The 22,302-nt window shown below is 44.4% G+C and overlaps 1 protein-coding gene across 1 annotated transcript in view; it reads right to left on the minus strand.

Annotated features, from left to right (window-relative positions):
• Positions 1-4,134: 4,134 nt before the first annotated feature.
• cacna1ab (calcium channel, voltage-dependent, P/Q type, alpha 1A subunit, b) overlaps positions 4,135-22,302 on the minus strand; it is a 134,088-nt gene continuing 115,920 nt past the window's right edge. The window contains exons 46-54 of the mRNA XM_070919141.1: positions 21,111-21,214; positions 17,466-17,587; positions 16,029-16,164; positions 14,286-14,399; positions 11,791-11,808; positions 11,205-11,240; positions 6,971-7,172; positions 5,542-5,780; positions 4,135-4,863 (exon numbers count right to left, since the gene is read on the minus strand). Of these exons, the coding sequence (XP_070775242.1) occupies positions 4,135-4,863; positions 5,542-5,780; positions 6,971-7,172; positions 11,205-11,240; positions 11,791-11,808; positions 14,286-14,399; positions 16,029-16,164; positions 17,466-17,587; positions 21,111-21,214 (1,700 nt within the window). The remainder of the gene's footprint in view (positions 4,864-5,541; positions 5,781-6,970; positions 7,173-11,204; positions 11,241-11,790; positions 11,809-14,285; positions 14,400-16,028; positions 16,165-17,465; positions 17,588-21,110; positions 21,215-22,302) is intronic.

Genomic DNA, 22,302 nt, shown 5'->3' on the forward strand with positions numbered 1-22,302 from the left:
TTTGCACCTCTGTAAACCTCTCACTACACCGCCTGAAACTGGACCCACGACATCTCTGCTATGGACACAACATGCCACGTCTAACAGGGAGGTGAAGCCAAGAGGGCTAGCTTGCTAGCAGCATCCAGTATATCAACGGTGACCATTTGAGTCTTGAGGCTCTGATTGAAACTGTGTGGATGTCTTCAGATTTTTGGCAAGTACAAAAATCTGTGTTTGAATGGGAGTTTTAAGCGATTAAGCCCATACCGGATGTGATATTGATTTCCCAACATCAAGTCTATCCTCTTGGCTATTTCCTCACCCTGGCCCAGTCTCAAAATCACAGCTCTCCCTGTTTCTATGCTAGCATGGGAGCCGGTGGGACTCGACTTTTAAGGCGTAGTGTGTTTGATCTCAACTATTACAGAGGGTAAGGGGGGGCAGACGGGAGCGGCTAGGGGCGAGGAGATTGGGGGGTGACAAATGTGACTCTGATACAGAAGGCACTGTGGCTCTGTAGGGGGTTTTGGGGAAGCGTCCCCACCTGCCGTAACCTCTCTTGATGGGAGGTGAGGGCAGAGGGGTTTTCGGTTTGCGCCCCTCTCCTCCCGCCAAACAAATAAACAATCATCAAAAACAAAACCCCCCTATCCCCATCTTCACTACGCTATGCTCAACTACTAGGCCTGGAGGCAACATTTTGCGAAAGAGGAAAGAAAGATTGGGAGGGAAAAGAGATCGTCTGGAGGAAGGGGGGGTAAAAGACAGCGACAGAGGTATATGAAAGAAAGGGGGGGGGGGGGTTTCACTGTGGGTGTGATGTCAAGTGATGTGTGCAAACGTGGTGTTGATCTTCACATTTTCTCAGATCCGCGTGTTCCTGTTTCATTAATCCGTTCTACAGTTCCACAGCGTTGCAGTTTCTCCTCCGAAATAATACGACGAGGATGCTTATGAGGTCTGCATAGAGTCAAAACACGTGGACTGGGGTTTGTTTTCTGGCTTCGGCGACTGCGAAGAAAACAGTGCGAGGTTTCAAGAGTAGCTAGATCGTCAACCGTGTCATGAGCATGAACGGTATGCAAAATAAATAAATATCTGAAACTCTAATTATACTCTGTCTGTTATCTATAACTACATCTACTGCATTATATCTAGATTTATATGTAGTTTATCATCTATATTTATCTATACTTTATCATCTTGTCCTAGAGTTACTGAATATTCAATAATTGTTGTCCCTCATAACAATAAGGATGAAATTATTAGTCCTAAGTGTTTCTGTCCTGTAATGCCTTTTTGTGTCCTCAGTGTCGCTCTCTGGCAAGCTGAAAGAACAGATGTTGAAGCAAATGGACAGAATTAAACCCAAAAGAAAGATGAGGAAAGAGAGGTTGGTGGATACTGGGGTGGGTTTTGGCAGAGGAGGTTTCAGCTTTGCTACAACCTCATATGATTGGATTGGTGATTTGGTGACTGTTCTCTGGTTATCCAGACCTGAGAGAAGGGGCTGGAGATGGTGGGGTGGGGGGGGGAGTCAGCATTGGCACAGACAGGGAGACAGAAGGACGGACCGAAAAGCGGACAGATATGGCGTCTCCCAGGCTACATCCACATTTCCTGACTAGGATTGGACTTCATCTGTATATCTTACAAAGATATAAGAGACAGGTATAAGCAGAGGTTTCACTCCAGGTCTAGAAACCAGGATGTGGCCCGGAGGCTGTCCTGTAGAGGGGGGGGGGAGGCAGGGCGGATAATGTGTGCTGATAACTGTCCCCTGGTGGCAAAAAAAGAGAACAACACCACCTAATACTGACTGACACAACAGTGTACCCACCAATACTGTGCTGTCACTGCCGGCAACTGACCTCACTACAAAACTACAGAGCCTGACAGAGGGAAAAGATTGAGATTCGTAGTTTTTTTTGGCTGCAAGTGGAAGAATTCAACCGTAAAACTTTAACCTCGGTATAACAGGGTTGTCTGAAACCTATGCAGTGTAATAGGCAGACAAACTCTTCCACGTTCTCAATGATCTGGTACACCCCTGCCTCTGAGCATGAATTCTTAATCTTTGGGTTGGCTTGACAAGAGTACTGACCCCCATGAATCATTGCAAGTCAGGTACTGAAGCTCCCCTGACCGTTACCTCCACCATTCTGAAGAGAGAGTGTATCTTAAGAGTTGCGTTACAACACGCAACGCTGCTAAGTGAATGTTCCCAAGCCGCCATTGCCCCGAAATGTTGCAGGAAGGCATCAGGAACCCAGTAAACGTCATTGAACGGGGAGGGGGGGGGGTTAAAACATAACAGATGTAAACAAGATGGACATAGCATACTTAAACTCCAAATAACATGACAACAAATCTACAGCAACAGTTCTATCAATCAATCAATCATCAGTATCATCATCATTGTCATCGTCATTTTGCATTGACATTGATATCATTATTCATAAGACTATCATCATTAACAATAATAAATCAAGTGTGGTAGAAGTCCGCTTCTCCCCACTCTTTCTCCCTCTTGTTTCTCAAGCACAACAGGAAACGTTAATGTGATCCTGCAGTGTTTCCTGTCTTTTAACAGGTTGTAGAAACGCAGCTTTTGAACCGCGTCGGCAGAAAACGGAGACAAACAAAATGGCCGACGGTCAAAGCCTGTTTCGGGTAAAAAGTAAACGAAAATTACATTTGAGATGTAAGAGAGAGAGAGAGAGAGTGTCTGAAAGAAGAGAACTTCTTTTGAAAACCTAAATGCAAAGTTTCCTATAAAGCCCCCAGGTCCCACCCACACCAGTTAGATTTCCTCTCTAGTATGTATTTAATCAATCATGCAGGTTTCCATCAAATTTTGGACTCCGAAAAAGATCAAAGGAGGCTGAGCGAATGCAACAGAAGAACCAAGCTCCAATGTCCGAAGAAGAACAAGAAGGAGAAGTAATCGATAGAAGAAATACTGAAGAAATTAGTCTTTTTCCCCATCCCTCCTTTCCTCTCATCCGCCCCACTCAACTGTGTGATGTCATTTCCTGTCAGGTCATCCCTCGCCTCGCGCCGGTGTCGAGCAACCCAGGAGGAAGGGGCTTGACGATGCGTCCGACTCCCTTCTCAAGTTACCCGAGCCCACCCTCCCATAGCGCACTCGGACAGGAAGCGCGTCCACACCGTGCCCCGCCCCCCCCCTCCCTCCCTCCACGACCGCCACCGCTGGACAGGAAGTGATGTCACACCAGTTCCGTCAGCATTAAGTGAGTCTTTAACAGTAAACAGAGATGATAAAACTCATCAAATATCAGCCAGCGCTGTGATTGGCTGGTTTTTGCAGTATAGGCGGAGCTTCCTGGTTCTGTCCCTTGGAAAGGAAAAAGGTTAAAGATAAAGTGGTTGTTCTCCCTTTTTTTCTTTTCATTGTTTGTCATGTAAAGTTTCATTTTGTTCTTCATTGTTCAAGTTTGATTTTCTGGAGGCATAGCTTGGCATGTAAGGGTTAGGGGGTCCTGGCTTTTTGTTAATTTATTTTTCTTTAAACATATCTGTTCGAGGAGCAGAGTCAAAGCAGTGGACTCTGTGTTCCAGCTCATTTTCAGGCTTTTACATCAGCAGACTGGTCAGCAACAGATAGCACACGTCTGACGAAACTAACCAACCACACGACAGTCTGGGAGAAGCGCTTTTAGGCCTCTTAAACTGCGATCATCCCTGGCCATTTTACATGCTCCCCCATCGCTTTTCTGTTCCCACACCTCTCTCTCTTCCTCCTGCAGCCTGGCCTTGCCGGTCAAACGTAGAATTCTGGGAATTGTAGTTCTGAGACTGAGAGAGGCAGAAGTAAACTGTGCCCGGGCCTTGCCTTAATTGTCTTGGCTGTCTCTTTTTCGTTTTATCCACGTGCTGCTCTGTCACTGATTCGAGTCTTACACAAAATCTGTAAAAGGCTATTTGCAGCACCCTCAACCCCCTCCCCTCTGCCCTTTCCTCTCATTTAGAGTCCAAGGGGTGAAGGTAGAGGGTTTGGGGGGCCTTCAACCCCTCACCCCAACATTTTCACCAACTCTGCTTTTTATTAAAAGTCTACATATCCAAGGCCAGAGCACCGGAGGCTGCTATTCTTCTTCTCCTGCCCTTATCCCTCGCTCCCTATGGTTGCTAGCACCAGTCATCCTCGTCCGTCTCACTATAAGGTTCATGCAGGCCCTTGCGGGGCCCTCGGGCATGGGGGGGACGGTGGTGCGGGTGGGGGGGCACCCCAGGTGGCCCCCGCCGATGTGGGGAAGGCGAGGATGAGCGGTAGCCATTGGGCACCCTTCGTGGATGCGGGTGAGGGGGCGGAGGGGGCCCGTGGCGGGCAGTCCTAGGTGAGCGTGGGTGTGGGTGAGGATTTCCCCCATGTGGGTGTGGGTTTCCATGGGAGAGGCTTTGCTCGTAGGCAGGGGGCTCATGGTGCCGCTCGTACTCGTAGTCACGCTCGTAGAAGGGCCCGTCGCCCTCCAGGCTGTCCCCAGGCGGAGGCCCGCTCCAGCGGCCTCGGTGAGGAGACCTAGGTGAGCCGTGGAGGGGCGAGCGCGGGGACTGGTGCCTAGGGGAGCGCGGCGAACCGTGCCGGGACGAGGAGCCCCCGTGGTGGGGAGAAGCGTGGCGTGACGGGGGTCGGTGGTGGTAGCCTCTGTCGTGGTCTGGTGGGGAGAAGTGTCGGGGGGAGGGGGAGCGCAGTCGGCCCGGCCCTGGGGGACCGTAGCTGGGCTTGCGGACAGCGGGGGAGTAGGTGACATGTGGACGGGGGACAGCAGGGGTCTGGGGCAGCTGCCGACGGCCTCTCCGCGGAGTGCTGGTCCCCGAGGTGGAGGGGACCGGGCTGCCGCTCACCGAACTACTGCCCTACAGCAAAATGTAAACAAGGAAAATCAAAACGCACCACAACAACAACAACAACAGAGACCAGAGTAGAGCAGAGTGGTGGTAGATAGATAGATCGATAGAACACCATTGAAAATCATTCAAAAACAGTGATGAGGCAAAGAATTGACACCAAGAAGCCACATGTCACATTGAAGAAAAATGGACAAAGAGAGAAACAGTGATAAAGAAAAAAGCATAACACAAAAAAGAGAGATTGATATCCATAAGTAGGTGTATGACTTTGTGTGAACTCTTACTGGATAAAAGAACAAACTTTGTGGTGGGGGCAAAAGGCATGGGTTAAGGGTCACATCATAAGTAATTCACTTCTGTGCTCAGCTCCTAGTAACAGATATACTGGGATTCAAACATTAAAAATCTAGATCTACGACAAACATAGCTCATTTGTTTAGTCAAATATAAAAAAAATATGTACCTAAGAAAGTCTACACTCCTGTGAGTACAAGACTGAGTATCAATAATGACAAAATCCTCCGCTATTAGGGCTTTCATCCAACCTGCATTGATAAAAAGCTTTATATAAGGTATTCTACATACATGGAAATGAACAAAAACGGACAGCAAAGACAGTATTGGGAAGCTGTCCCTGATATTTTATGAACCCTTGGCATTAATCTCGGTGTCTTTGGAGCCCACCTGTCTGTGTCCTCGTCCGTCAGGCCCCTCGCTGGGTGAGCGGGACCAGTGGCGGTCGTGGGGATGCCTGTGGGGGTAGTCGTGGCGGTCGGGGCCGTAGCGCTCCTTGTCCATGGAGCTGTGATGGTGGTGGTGGTGGTGGTGGTGACGACGGTCCTTGGTCCGGCCGCGGTCCCGCTCGCGCTCCTTGGGTGGAAGGTCGCCCGACTGCGTGGTGGTGCTGAGGTCTGTGCCCAGGCCTAGCAAGGAGATGTCTCAGTTTACATTTGTAAATACACCACTACTCATTATTTTGTCACGCAAGCCAAAAGTGATGTAAGTGAAAATGAAAACAAGCTAAAACAATTACAGTACCAGATTTAAAAGGAAAAAAAAAATGAAATGCGTATCCACGGAAGAATCCACTGCACATGTGCAGTCAAATGTGGAGCAAAGAAAACTAATTTAAAACGCCATCATCAATACAGAGTCCGGGAAGCAGAGGAGAGTCTTCTCCATCAGATTAGAGAGCTCTCCAATTATAACGGGGATATAGAGTTTAACTGTGCCAGCCTTGTTGCATTAGTTTTACAGCTGAAGCATGCAATTTGCACTCGCAATTAGGGATGAAGTGGCCTATCTGCTTGTGCAATGTTCTTTTCAAGGACTTCTTTGTGCCAAGACTTGACTCGCATAAAAATTTAGTGAATATGACGACAACTCTGCTCTGTTAGGTCAATAAATGCACAGATTGCTCTTAATTGCCTCAACAAGTGCTACTGAGTTGCCCTTGACCAAGCTGTAGAGCAACACTGCGCACTGCAACTACTCACATCATCCCTACATGTCTAATGCCAGTGTAATCTAATCTCTGACTTTCTCGACCCCGGTGGTAGCATCAAAAACATTTTGGCAGACAGCAATGCATGCTGCTACAGTGTCTGAGGAGAGGCCATGTTGTTGATCTTCCAGCCAGTTGTACTTCATCAACCTCCATTTAGCCTGTGACATTAAAATGGAAGATACTAGTGCTAACAGTAATGTTGGGATAACATAGAATCTTTAGCATTAGCATTAACAATAGCGCTCAGTGTTGCATTATGTACATTTAAGTGCTAATTTTAACTCTAGCAAATATGTGCAGTGATAGTTTCTTGTCATGGATTAAATGTTACCTTCATAAAAATCCACACAAGACTGTAGTTGTTCAGATTTCACTCTGGTCCCAAGTGTTGAACAGACAGACAGACAGACAGACAGACAGACAGACATGGCCCTACAGCCACTCCACCTATCTGTTCAAGAGCTACTGTACGTCGATAGAGGCTGGAACTACTTTTCTACTGTAACCGACAGTAAGTAAATTGAACGTTGGGGAGACATTATGGCATTTACATCTGTAAACCTACGTTAAAAGGTAGCACATAGATGTCCACTACGAGTGACTCACCCGTGTCTGCGTCGGTGTATCTGGTGAGGGAGCGCTGTGATGTACGGTGACTCCTGTCCCTGTGTCTGCGTCCTCCTCCGTGTCTCCCCTCCTCAGACACCACCCTCTCCAGGGAGTAGTCGTCCAGCCTCACGCCCCGGCCCGTACGCCCGTGGACCAGGCTGGAGGTGGAGCGACGCATCGGACTGGTGTCGGTGATGGTCTGCGAGGACGAAGGAGAGAGCAGAGAAGGGAATACAGAAAGGGAGAGGGACAGACAGGGAACATGAGGTAGGAGAGGATGTGATAAGATGAGGAGAAAAGAGATAAAAAATAAAAATAGTGGGGGAGAGAGAAAGACAGAGAGGAGAAAAGAAGTTAGATTTAATGCATTCTGACTGGTGGAGTCCATCCTCAGCTGTGAGAAGGACGACACTCTCAACAATCACGTTACTGCCTTTTAATGAGTGTATGACACTGCCACAGGGCTGCATATGGTGGGGATGTCTGTCAGATTGTGCATTCCTGTGTGTATGTGCCTGTTGAATGACAACATCTGACTTGGGTCAAACAGCAAATAACTCTTGGTTTAGGTGGGTGGTGGTTAACCGCACTAGGACAATTCAGGTTTTCACAGGTTGGCGTTTTGTTTTGATAATATGAACATTTTGGCTCTTGTGTTGTCCCGTGTGGCAACCTGCACCCATCTGAAAACAGAACACTGAAATCATTTCTGAGTACTATTTGACCCATCTTAAATCATATATCGGCTTACGATCTTTGCATTCATATGGCTTGACCCATAGCACCTGAAATATGGAACTAATGAGCCTTCGACAAGCACATGTAATAAATACCATGCTTCTTCACCAAAACATGGAGGAATGAAACAGACAAACAGGGAACTGACAGGAAGAGAAGAAAGAGGCAGAGAGACAGAGAGCAAGCATGAAGGAGGGCGGTAGAAACCATGCCTCACATGCTCAAGGCAGAGGAGCCTACTGGACTTTTCCAAATGGCAGCCATATTTCATTTAGCTCAGACTACAGACCAGCGTCAAACGTCAGCATTCAAAATAATTGGATATTTTTGTGGATTAAAAAATAATAAACCAAATATGGCAGCCAGGTGAATAAGGTAAACTGACATTCCATAACCTTAGAGCCTGGTCAAAATGCTCTGCAAGAACCCAACAGGAAAAGCCTACAGGAGTGATCGCTGTACTTCAAAATGTTGTTGTCAGGGTGGAAGATTTGAAAGGTTTGCATGTTAATCATAGTCAGGGTGATAAAGATGATCTTGGTGCCATCACTACAGAGAGGTATTCACTGTTGTCACTGTTGTACTAGACAACATGGGAGCCGGTAAAAAACTGACGTCCTGTCCTATTTTTTAAATATAAATCAATTTTAACCTGCCATTGTATTGTATATGCGTGTACTTGCTCAAATATTATACCTTTTTACGTGTCTGCGGTTGTTTTTGCATCATGTTAAATGTGGCTGTGATTTTGCATCAAGACACTTCGGATAACATGTCAGGAAAACAGTAGATTACAGCAGATCATGTAAAGGAACTGGCTCCAGTTAAGTGTTACATAATGAATTGTGGAACAAGTCTTGTGTGGGTTTTCTTGCTGGGCTCATTATCAGGCTCTTCTGACCAGGACAGGACCCTGCTGACACTCTGAACCCCCAGAAAGCTTCACATCACCCTGATGATAGAGCACAGGTCAGTCTGCAAGCAGCAGGCCGGACGAAGACTCAGACGAACACAAGAGGATTCACCGTCCTGAGAGGAGCTGCACTGCACACAGACGGCAGTCTGTACGCTCTCCGAGCAGCCTAACACAAGCCATGCATGCCCTCTGGGTAGCCGGCTGCACAGCACTACACTACATGTGTGCATACACTTAATATGCTTACACACACACACACACACACACACACACACACACACACACACACTTGAAAAGGATGTGTTACTTTCTACATATTCTGAACGTCTATTTTGGAATGACACACGTATGTTTCTTTTCAGCATTTATGTGTTGTAACTGGGGATGAAACAACATTTCACAACACTAAATTTTGTCTCAAACAATCAATGACGACTCAGAAAAAGTAAATACAGTTAAATATCAATGAGATGATTTTCAGAATGCTCCTGTCTATTCTCTTTTGCATTGTTTGGGCACTTGAGAGAGCAACGTTGGCATGTTTTAGCCTCAGTCAACATACACTGAACTCAGTGTTGTTAAGAGGTTTTCAGTCTGCCGCGTGACTCCCATATAGCACTCCCATCTATTTATTAATTTAAAAAACAAACAAACCTGAATTGGTATAGCACATTGCAGGAAATTCAGCTCATGTGAACGTGTAGCTGAAGAACTGAGTCCAAAACATGAACATACAATTCAGGCAAGTTAAAATGTTAAACGAAGGACAGAAGACGGAAATTATAATATTACTGTTAGTGCTACAACTAATATTAATACCATCTAACTATAAAGGAGTCTCTGTCTGTCTGTCTGGACAACCGCTCATCCAATCGACTCCACACTTGGCGGGTGTATTGCTGAGGACCCAGGGGAGCGCAGTGTCGAGTGCGAGCTCCTGAGATCTCTGGGACATATTTATTAGTACTGCATTACTGCCGCCAGAAGTACACACTGTGTAGTGTATTGAGAGGGGACCCCTATTAACTGTTACACTGCCGAACGGCATGCTGGGTACAGCTCGCTCTCCGTCACTCGCTACAGTACATTCAGCACGTTTCGAACAGGAGCGTTTTAAACGGACGCTGCACTACTTCCAGCATTCCCAGACAGATGACGGTTGCTGGTTAGATGTACATATGTCAGGTTTACATCTTTACTCAAGACATTCCTAAAAATATCAGAGTAACATTATGATCCTGGTGACTTGTGTGTCCAAATGAACTCATTTTTACACGACAACTTACAAACAATGACGTCATCCAACTTAAAGACAGATAGAAGTGTTGAACAGGACATGAGCGCCCCGCCCTGCCTCTGTCCAAAGAAACACTTTCCCTTGATGGTGCACCACTTCCTCTCCATCACATCCACAGCAAGACTCGGCTCTGCCACGTCATGCATGACTGATGACATGCCGGCACGCTGCCAATCCCCCGTACAGGCCAACAGTCGCACATCAGGCCAGTCCATGCTTTCGTCATACACTGTTGACCCGGTCTGCAGCGATGCAACAGACTAAAACGCACATGTAACACACACACACACACACACACACACACACACACACACACACACACACCCGCTGCATAGAAGCAGAACTCCAGGGAACAGAGAACAAACAATGGAGAGCAGAGCGACCTCAACACGAGCAGACACGAGAGAGAGAGAGAGAGAGAGAGACTGGGACAGCTCTAAGAAAGGCTGACAGGATAGACAGAAAAGGGGAGAGGTGGTCAAAGTAGATCTGAATAGTGACAGTTAGGCCACGGTTGATTTAAAGAGCTTGGAGCACCAGGTGGGTGGGGTTCACTGCATCAACACAACTCAGAAACGTTTCTGTGACTGTCAATACTGCACACTACGCAAACCAAGTATTAGGCAAATACTTAATACAAGAGGAGAAGAGAGAACATATAAGTTATGGACATTTGTCCTCCTGCAGTAGTCGTGACAAGGCAACCTCCAAAATCTGATTTGTTTGAAATTTGTTCCCTTCAGTATTTGGTATTAAGTGGACTTTAAACACACTGGATGTGCAGTGACGTGCAGTGATGTGCAGTGTCCACTGCTGCTTTACGGTGGTGTGTATAGAACAGCTGCAGAGGAACAGAGAAACTTGAGCTCATGGGGACTGTATGTGCACTTTATACAAATTGAATCCTGACAGAATGCAATTACAGAATGCAAATATATTGAATGGATATTGATGATATGAATGCACACCGTCTTCAGTGTAAAAAAAGGGGGTTTGATAAAATGAAACCTCACAGGATTGTAACGTTAAGCTGTCCTGAATACTAAATGAGAGACAGCCCAACTATCACCACCTCAACTGTCCTACTGCAGTTCAAACCCACCCATGTGGTGCAAAACAACCAGCAAACTACATTTTGGTGCAGATCCAGTTTGATGAAAAAAAATAATTGACAGAGAGACAGAAGAATGAAGAGGGAAGAGAGAGAGAGAGAGAGAGAGAGAGAGAGAGAGAGGGAGAGAGACAGCGAGACAGAGCTAGAGAGAGAGAGCGGTACATACACTGAGGTTATTTCCGCGAGGCCTGTGTCTCCTCCGCTGCAGAGCAGGCAAACACAGAGATGATACGTAGAGCAGAGCAGTGTAGCACACACACACACACGCACACGCACACACACACACACACACACACACACACACACACACACACACACACACACACACACACAGACACACACACACACACAGAGCATAGGCCCGACATAGCATAGCCGCCGGGACCGAAAGACAATAGAGGCAGAGAGACAGAAACAAATGAATGGACATAGAAACAATGACGGATATATGAGGGGGAGAATTTATAATGATAATGAGATTATTTTGAGGACATAAACATGTTTTGGGAGGGAGGGGAGAGAAAAACAGAAGGAGAGGCATAAGAGAAATGTATGGATATGAGGGAGGGATGACAAAGAGAGTACAGAGGTAAAAAAAAATAAGTGATAAAGAGGGAAGAGAGAGAGGACGGAGTTTATTTAAAGAAGGCCAGAGCACACACATAAGAGAGAGGTGGGTGTGCCGGTGAGCGAGAGAGGACAGAGGACAATAAAAGATGCATGTGCATCCACACACTCATACACACACTTACCGAAACAGCATGAGCTCTCTGTAAGGCAGAGCAGGGTTAGAAGGCAGTAAGTAACAGTGTACAGACACACACATATATACTGTATATACACACACACACACACACACACACACACACACACACACACACTCGTAGACATTTTCTTCACATGTCAATCTACCTTTATTTTACATCTAATTATCATCTAATTATATGAACACCGAGACTTGCACTGTATGTTCCAGAGGAAGAATGGTGTTAGAAACTACAGGCACCAAACCTGGGTCAGATAGTGTTTGTTTTAATGAGCATGGAGTACCAAAAGGGTGGAGCTTGCCCAGATATAAAGAGGACTGATTGTCCATTGGAAAAGACAAGTATGCAAAGCGTGCATGTGAGTATTTGGAGAGGGAAACATTTTTCCCTGAGTCGGCTCTATACTCCAGCATATTGGATTTAACATGAAACAATAACTGCAGTGTGAGTGTAAAGAGCTAACTGTCGGCTCTAATTTGAGGGTATTTACATCTGCATTATACGAACAGTGCAGAAACTGTAGCCCTTTATATATACAGTATATTTGAGAGTGTATTTTAGAGGACAAAGAGTAATTGGACAAGAATAAAAAGCCTAAATAACATCATATTTCAATATCTAATAATTGGTTGCACAAACTGACAACAGTAAAGTTTTACAAGCTACAGAATTTGCACTCAAATATTATTCTCACATAACCCCACCCATCGTATAAATGAAAAACTTTAAATACACCTTCTCTACTCTCTCTTTATGTGCACATCACATTCCTCTTATACACTCTGCTACCTCGTCCTCTAAATGTTCATACATAAACACTCCATGGAGTGACCAACATACCAAAGTGAGAGCAACATGACTGGATGCAGTGACATGTCGGAGTATGGCAATGCTTGTATGCATGAATGTGTGTGTGCAACTGCAGCCAGAGGCTTCATAGTAAAGTCCACACGTCCTATATGGAAACCATTTCCTCAGGATCATGAATATAAACGTTAACTGTTTGTTCATTACTGACAAATATCAAAGCACTGATCTTTCTTTATATTTTCTATTTACTATGTTCACTGTCATGCACCAAAATACCAAATTGCTTTTATGTGTAACGCTACTTGGCAATAAACCTGATTGTGATTGCAAAACACGGGGTGAGCAGTAATCAATCTGCAACCCAAGATCTGAAAGCACACGGAGACCGATTTGTAAGCGCAGAGCAAGTTTTTGAAACAATCCACCGACGAGACGTGAGCAGTGGGTTTCTTCTTCCCTGTTTATATCCCTTACGAACTTAACCTGAGAACAGATTAGCATCATGTGGACATTGGAGAGGCTAACCAGACAAGGACATGTCCTGTTAAAAGTGCATAGAACGTGCCAGAGGCCAGATTTCGAAGTAAGTCCTGCACGTAATCAGGATTTTACGTTGAAAATATTTGGTTTGCATCTATCTGAACCTGCCTCAAGTCTTAACTAAATATTTAAAGCTTGAACTTCTTCTCACTCAATTGTTACGTAGTTAATACACTTCTCCAAAAGTGTTAAACTGTGATCTAAGCATATAGTAATCTACGGTGTCTTCTACCACACCCCCCCTGTCTCACACACATCCAAGAAGTTTGAGCGAGCCAATGATGCAGTTGCCCCTGCTGAGATTCAATGTACCAGAATAATGATTTCTGAATTTGCAACCAAGAGTTTATGTACCTTTGGTATCTGTTTGAAATCATTTCCACAGAAACACTTAATGAGTCTCGTATGTTTTCATTTTCTTTCCTGAGGAGAGACACTAACTCTGGCCACAGTTTACACAGGACAGACACACCAAGGATTTCATGGAGATGGATTAGGGAACAGGATCAGGTTGGAAGCTCCAGGATATTCTATACATATAAGTCTTCTAGACATATATTTGTGTATATATATATATATATATCTAGAACACTTATCCAGCCCTGCCACCAATTTTACTTGCCGCTCCAATGTTAGCATGCAACTTGGCTCTGCAGCTCAGAGAAGAGATCTCTTGGAGGGTTGGCCGCTGGATGAGTGGAGGGTTAGAGTGTGGGAGGAGGAGGAGGAGGAGGTGGAGGGATGGTGGCAGGAAGGGAGGGAGGGAGGGAAGACTTAAGGAGACACGACAGAGGGAGGTGAATTTACAAAAGTCTCATTTCATCTTTGCATCCTGTCAAAACATTTGTTTGTGTGAACCATGTTTCCCATGCAGAGAACTAGAGCCATGATGGAACATAAAATAACCCATAAATGTTAAAGATACTAGTTTATGAAAAAAATATACACTGAAAGAAATATTTGGTATATAAAAAAAGAAGTTGGCTTATTTCAGACTCTGTTCTTTTCTCTGTTTAGGATGCAAAGAGAGACTCTTTGAATTCACTTCAACTGTCCTCACTGCTAACAGGCATAGTAATGAGGAATGGTGGTGATGATGATGGTGATGATGGTGGGATGAAGGTGCTCACTTGGTTGTCTGCCGAGAGGCGGGGCATGGAGAGGGTCCGCCCATGCCCATCCATTGGGTGATAGGGCTCAGTGTCGGAGTACCCGTCCCGCCCCATCTCCCTCATCTCTACCGTCTGTAAAACACAACGAGAGGGGGCGTGACCACTGTCTGCTGGGGGAGGGGACTCTGACAGGGGGAGGCGTCATCACCTAATCGAGGGAGGCGCTAACTGAGGTGGAAGGGACATGAAATGATGTATCAAGAAAGTTTATCACCTCATTTTTTTTGTCTTTCTTTTCAATTTCAGGCATAAAAGACTATAATTCTGTCTTCGTTTATCTAACTTGTTGTTGCATAAATGAACAGTTGCAACCTTTGTTGTGTTAAAAAGTTACTGTTGAGCCTCTGAAACATTCAGATTATGGGTTAATGGATTGGACTTCCTGTATGAATGCTCATTCTGGATTGTGGCACAAAACCAAACCCTGACCATTGAGAAAAGCTTCTTTGGAAACATTGGGACCTTTCTGGCATGAAACTGCCAACCCAAGGATCCAAAACTGGGGAGGGAAAATATCTCAAACGCAAACGTATTCTTAAATTCCAAATCCATATACAGGTTTGCATATTAGTCATGGGATTGAAGAGAGAGATGAGGGGCTGGGGGAGTAGGGACGTCCCAACAGACAAGTGAAAGTAAGGGGCAGTGAGGAGGAGAAGGTGTACATCACAAAACACATCTACCAACTCCAAGCCATCGACTCAAGAGGAGGTTGAAGAGTGAACAGGAGAAATCAAGGAATAGGAAGATGGTAAGACTATAGAGAATACGGGAGATGTGGACTTCGAGCAGGAAGATGAATAACAGAAAGAAAGAGCTCAAAGGACAGAGAGACACTACAGTCTTGTACGCTGGAGGAACAGCAGCAGCGTCCAGCACTCCAGAAACTGAAAAGATGCTAAGAACCTGGTGTTAGGAATGATGGAGAGGATTCAGGACTAATAGTTCTCGACCTTTTTCCTCAACAAGGACACTCAAACAGGGCATCGAGGTGGAGTTCTTAAATTCCTTCGCAGCTGAGTCAAATCACTTCATATCAGAGATGGGAAACTGGCTCCAATTTGAAACACATTAGGCCCCCATGGATTCTGACTGATCGTCCTTAATCCCGGAAATGCCCGTCCAACCACTTCTGAGGTCGGATATGAATCAGAAAAGGTCATTTGGCATGAAATACTTACCTTAAGAAGCAAAGAAATACGGGTGTTTTCTTCCCACTCAGTCACTCGGTTTTAATTTGTGTTTACTTTCTGCACTTTTGCATTTAAGCTCCGAGCCTTCAGAGCTTCCTAAATTCAGAGAGCTCAGAGTGTTGAGATCTGTAGGTTTAGATTACTTACACTTGTATTTAAAGACGGGCATTGAGGTGACCAAAATTCAGATTAACTGACAAGAAAATGTCGTGCTTTAAATACATACAGTAGGAAATATTATGGTAAGTAGTGGAGACTGTTTTCTCACTTTTATTATTCACCATTACATAAATGAAATGTTGTTGCGATTGTGTAACAAGTGTGATGCTTTAGAGACGTTTTTTAATATATGTTCTTGCTAACAAATTACCTACTGAAGACCTTATTGATTACTGATTATACTCAGCTACTGCTGAAAGAGCCAAAACTGTCTGTGCGAGTGGAGAACATGGTCGGGCTTGAATTGGTGTGTTGCCATGGTGGCGACGTGTAATTGTGCTCATCATACCTGCGGGTTGTGACGGTTGTCGTGGAGATCATCGGGGTAGGGTCTGTCGGGGCTCCAGTTACCCGTCTTTTGGAACATTTCCTGGGCTTTGGCCGTCACCCACGACTGGCTCTCAGTCATGCCACCCTCAGGAGGTCTGGCACCCACACATACACACAAGTCAGGGGATTAATATAAATTCACAGACGACTAGTAGTCATGCGGCACCTGTGACCAATCAAGTGGCTGATTTAATGTTATGCCTCTTATTGAGTGTTTATTAAATATTAAAGCATATTTGTGAACATAACTGTGATGCCAGAAATGATATTTTACAGAACGATAGCTTATCAGCCCATTGACATTCTTGCAGCCAGGCTAGATCTGCACCACTAGTGGGGCCGAAAATGTAACATTGGGTCTTGAGGATGGTGCCAGATGAAACATCAAATCAAAGAGGTTTATTCTGTGAAGAGCAGCCATTTTCAGGACATCTGGAAACCAGCTAACCCGTACTTTGTAACCCTGCTAATGTTAGAAAGCTAACACGCTCACTTTAACATTACGATTGCTAGCATGCTACAGTATGTTGCTACGGACCAAATGACCTCACCATCTCTCAACCCGAAAATGACTGATTGACTGACTCAACTGACTGACAGAGAGGGAACAACACATCCACAAAGACAGATGTGTACATTTGTAAACCATTACAAATGTGCCAGTTCAACTCAATTTCACCCAGATACACAGTCCTTTCCAAAGGACATTTTTTTATCCCACATAACTGATGCTCACACAAAGCTGAGTAGGTTTTTGGAAATGGACAGAACACAAAAGCACAGCGACACACGAGAGAAAAGACATAATTGAAAACATGGTCAAAGAAACCCAAAGCCAAGGAAGCTGGAACAAGATGGCAGGTGACTACATCACAGAGATGCAGCGTGCGTGTATCGTACTGTATGTATGTATGAGTTGGAGTCATTTCCCCTTGAGTTCATTCAGAGAACAAACCTCAATTTGAATGAAAGTTTTTTTTGCATTGCATCATGTTCCCTTTGTTCTCCAACATTCACACGTGAAAGTGACTGCCGTCTCTCACTGTGGACAACTTGTGGCAGCAGATGAGTAGTTAGTTCAGTGAGTTCTAGGCAAGAGAAATGATTCTTATGTTTCTCAAGGTATCAAACCATCCAACCTACAAAAGCTACAACAACCAATGTTGTTAAAATTCTGCAACTGAGGTCTAGAGGCTGAGCTGAATGAAGCAAGATGCCCCTAAAAATTTGACCAAAGGGGGAAATGTAATGTAATTATGACGTGCGTATATAATGCATAGATAACTATAGGAAATATGTATGTGAGTGTACGTGTGTCCAAGTATTTCTGTTTCTTGCTGTCTCATGTGTTTTAACGCACTACATATACTTTCCCACCCGTGCACAGTCTACTCACATGCTGTTGAGGTTGTCCGGCTGGGTGCTGGGGAGGCCGTTCAGGCCTTGGCCCCCCTGGCCATCCGTGCCCCCTCCCTCAGAGGGCGGCTCCATGCGCTGAAACATTAATGGCGTTCGGTTCTGTGTGAGATACACGACATGGCCTGCAGGCTGGCATCAGGCACACTCAGGGGGCAGACACAGGACACAAACACAGGATGCACTCGCAGCATGCACCCACACGGGGGCGCCATCGGCAAGCACATGGCTGTGGGTATCCAAGGTAAAGTTCCCTGCCAGACTACTGATCTGGGATCTGCTCACCACACTGAACAAGTGTTTTAAGGGACACTGCTGGTTTTGCATTTTCCCTTCATATCTTAAGGGTTGATGTTCAGGGAGGGAGAAGCTGATCTCAGATCTGTGTCAGAGGGGAACTTCTACCTTAGGCATTTGAAATAAGATTTCTCTTAAATCACAGGTCTTGGACCAGATTACCATACATCAAACACATCATCAAAAACAGACATTTTGCTCAAAAATCCTCATTTGACAATCTGTGATCCTTCATCCGCCAAGATTTTTTGAGTAATATGCCATTTTGTGTGAAGTAGACATCTGATCCTGAACTAGCTGTATTAAAAAGCAACTTCTGATGCCATCAGGTCAGAGGTCAGGCAGCTTTTCTCCCAGGGGACCCTGGGTAATGGAGTCCTCTTAGGAGCGGCTTAAAGGCATGACTGTTACAGCCTATGTCATGACCATCCACAGCCTGGAAGCTAAAGGCTGAATGCTAAATGGGTGCAGATGGATCGAGGCCTGTTCAGAAACAGATGCACGTCCAAACCTCCTCTGACACGTCAGGCTGATGTGCTGGACAGGAAACTCGTCTGGCTACAATATACTTCAAAAGATTTCAACGATACGATCTTTAGAAAGACTGGATATTTGGCAGGTTAAGGTGGTAATAGAGGCTTTGCAGTTGCTTGCTAAATCTGTAATAACAAATGTATCTATAGTCATCATGGAGATGTTAGACGCTGACTTTAACAATTAACAATTTGGCAACAGTACCTGGTCAAAAAAGCTTGTCTGTTTGTTCAGACATTTAGTTAGCAATCAGCAATTCACACCTCAAGCGCTATAGTCCTCCAATATGGCTCGCTAACATTACATTATGTCAACTGAAAGCCTGCTATTTCCTGCCTTGAACATATGACATCAATGATCGGAGCGTTCAAAATGCTGCCTTTTAGAGCCTGTCAGAAGTTTGTCTAAATCCTGTCCAGTCGTCATCTCCTGTGCCACGGAGGAAAGATGGCTCGAGTTCGTCTCTGGACAGTCTGGTTTGGCACTGGCTAGCTCCAGTGATGCATCCTGAGAAAAGTCATGGTACAAACATTTAGATGGATTATGGCGAAAAACATGACAACACCAAACACCTAACACAGACACTGGCTTTTAATGGAGTATGTTTCAGCAGTGGCATATGTATCAATGAATGGTCCCAGGATGGACTGATTACATACGGCGCCACTGGTCACAGGAACCTCCACTCAACATCCCATCAACCACCACAGCAGACAGCAAACAGACAGATTCATGAACACACAGACTGGAGAGAATGGGTCTTGGTTAGAGCAACTTGGTGACAATCAACCTGGATTGACCAAATAGCGAGAGCTTGATAAGACAAGGTCTCATCTCTTCCTGGAAGGATAAAGGGAGTGCATCAGAAGGACAGAGACGGCATGGAAGACAGGAACGACGAACTACAGGCAACAGATTCCAAAACAGAGTGAAGAAACAGTAGAATGACAGACAGCAGACGAGAGGAAACAGCAAAATATCTGAGACACAACGACAGCTCAACAAACACTGAAGAGGACAGTCGAGACGTAGGCATGAGGAGGGACGGAGGAGGGGAGAGAAAAGCACGACAAATGAGGTGTTAAAGGGAAAAATCCACCCTCTGGTTCTCTTACACTGATAATGAGAGGGCGAATTTTGTGATTTTCTATCTAAAAGTGGTGCTTTCTTTACGTACCTACTTTTCTTTAATTTGCCTTTCTGCTTTCAGATTGGTGCAAATTTGAAATATGTCACACAACAACTTTGGCTGCCATTCTTTTAAAACATTTTCAGATTCAGATTCTAATGGTTTTCTGAAGGAAATTCAGGATCTCCATAATTTATACCAAATACTACAATTCTGTTGCATTTCTTTTAGTCTTTGCTAACAAAATGTTACTTTACCCATTTTCTGCCATGAAACATGATATGCAGCTATATTCCATTCACATGTGTATTGTCAGTTATTGGAATAATGACTTTATAGTAATAATAACCAAAGCTATACTATAACATTTTGTGTGTTTTATTAACATATTAGTTACCAGTATTGTTTCATCCCTGGTTTATATCAAAGGTGGGCATGTGGACACACCTTTTATTCAAAACACAGCATGTGTTATTGACATATTCTGCTATTAAACTCCATTTTAGTTGTACTGTAAATTTCTTAAGCAAAACCTTTATAACAATGTTATTATGTTTTTGGGTGGATTTTTCCTTTAAAGTTGTAGGACATTACAAAAACAAAGACCACAGAGGAAGAGAGGGAGAATGAAGTGAGATACTGTTGAGATGGCAGGACAAACTGACAGATACACAGACTGGTTAAAGTCCTTGTGTACTGCTGATGTTGAGAAAGCCTGTATGGACCTGTCCATTCAGTCCGATGGGATGGCTGCATTCAGGAACATACCAACACATACTGTATTTGCAGGGGCGTATTGTTCGAAAGAAAAAGGATAACAACTCTCCGTCCACCAATGCACTCCTTCGTTCTGCAAAGCGGAAATCCCGTTTCAGGAAATATGTCTCAGTCAATATGGACGAGACTTTCCGTGAAAAAAATGTATTTGTTGTATGTAGGTAAAATTTTGCATCAAGTGCTGAACCAACTGGATGACTTGCTTGAGCAAACAGGAGGTATTACATGAGAGGAGAGATGTTTCCACGCGCCCACAGTGTGGACTGAAAATACAGAGACAGCGGGAGCGAGTGCATCTCAAAGGCATTCATCGACAGGAGGGGAAGAGCACTGACATGGAACAAAAGGTAAGGCCATGTGGTATCATCATCATCATCATCATCATCAGCAGCATCAGCATCAGCATCATCATGGTCATTTTTCAGAACATTACCAACAACAAAAACCATAGTTGTGAATTGGTAAACCTTCGTAACACCACGTTCAAACAGCCCATGGTGAAAAGACAAAGAAAATTTGAAGCAGCGTGAAAGGGAAAGTTTGATAACTAGCTAGAGAAAGTGAAACAGCTAGATACCTCTGTTAGCAAGCACTAAAAGGAATAAGGCTGGCCAAGGGAGCAACAAGGTGCTAATAAAGGGTATAGAGCAGGCTGAGAGGGAGGTAGGGGGCTTGTTTGGAAGTGTAGCTGGGAGTTTATATAGGATTTAAACGTATAAGACGTGGTACTTATGCTTTTAAATCCATATTTAGCAGAAGACAGGCAAAATTCAGTCCAAGAACTAGTGGAAGCTGTATGAAAAAAGAGGGCCAGGAGGAGGAAGAAGAGAAAAAGGAAAAAACTGTGTTTTTTTTGCGTTCAGGGAATTTCTCTGGGAAGGAGTCTACCTGTTCCTCTCGCAGGGCCTGCAGCTTTTTCGTCTTGCTCTGCCGGTAGTATTCCATGATCATCATGGCGGCGTAGATTTTGCCCACCGTCAAGTCTGTGGCTGCTGAAAAAATGACAAGTTACCCTGCAAGATTAGACCGGGGTGGGATGGGACCCTGAGCCGTGGGGGGGGATGGGAGTGGGGGACGAGACACTCAAATTGAAACACAATCCACTGACACAGAGAAATTCACAATAACATGCAGAATACACCAGCAGTTGGAACAATTCTGTTTCATACAATCAATCCATGCAGAGGCAGACCTAAGCTTCAGCATCAAGAATTGAAACTCAATACTAAGTTCTCAATTTGGTATTATTAGGTGTTTCCGACGTCAGTTGACCGAGGTAAGTTCAGTCACAGAATATTTGGTCAGTCGTAACCAATTATTATAACATGTATGCAAACATGCAGTACTTGCTTTCATGCTTGTGTGCACCCATGGAGTCACAAAACCTCAATAATGTATAAATCTCAGCTCTAAAAATCTAAATAAGTAATAATAATAAATAATAAGTTAATGATATTATGTACACCTATAGGAATAATAAAGGGATACAGGAAAGGGTCTGTTGGTTTGCTGATGATGTGCTTCTGTGCACTGCAAATGTGTAAGGCAGATCTTTGATTTACCTCCAAACTAATATGGAAATTGACAAATTGCAAAGCATTCAAACAGTGCAATTTAACGGGACAAATTACATTTCGTTAAATACTCATTGTAACAGGAACTAATATGCTCTTCTATTGTTTTAAAGGAACATTGTTAACCACTGTCTCGTTCATTCCCTGTGACGCCTCAACTGAAACAGAGCTGAGGTCGCTCGCTGGTGTACAACAGACAAATACAATATTACAACACTGTACAATTATTAACACAACAAAGCCAATAGTCTTTTCACAGGCAGATGCTGCACCTATACCTTATCAATCAACATTCTCTTATAACTTGTCTCACCGTATCAAAACTTGAGTATGTTTAATATTTAATCTTAATACTAAGGCTGAGGACTCGGTAGCCACCTCACTAAGAAACCCTTTGACACCTCAGTCAAATGATCCTTGGAAAACAGGAGCTCAAGTTTTTTCTAAAAACTCTGGACATGTATCCCCAGAGTTTGGATGGAGAACATAAACATTTAGAATCAGAA

The sequence above is a fragment of the Enoplosus armatus genome, chromosome 2 (assembly GCF_043641665.1).
Source record: "Enoplosus armatus isolate fEnoArm2 chromosome 2, fEnoArm2.hap1, whole genome shotgun sequence".
Taxonomy (NCBI): Eukaryota; Metazoa; Chordata; class Actinopteri; order Centrarchiformes; family Enoplosidae; genus Enoplosus; species Enoplosus armatus.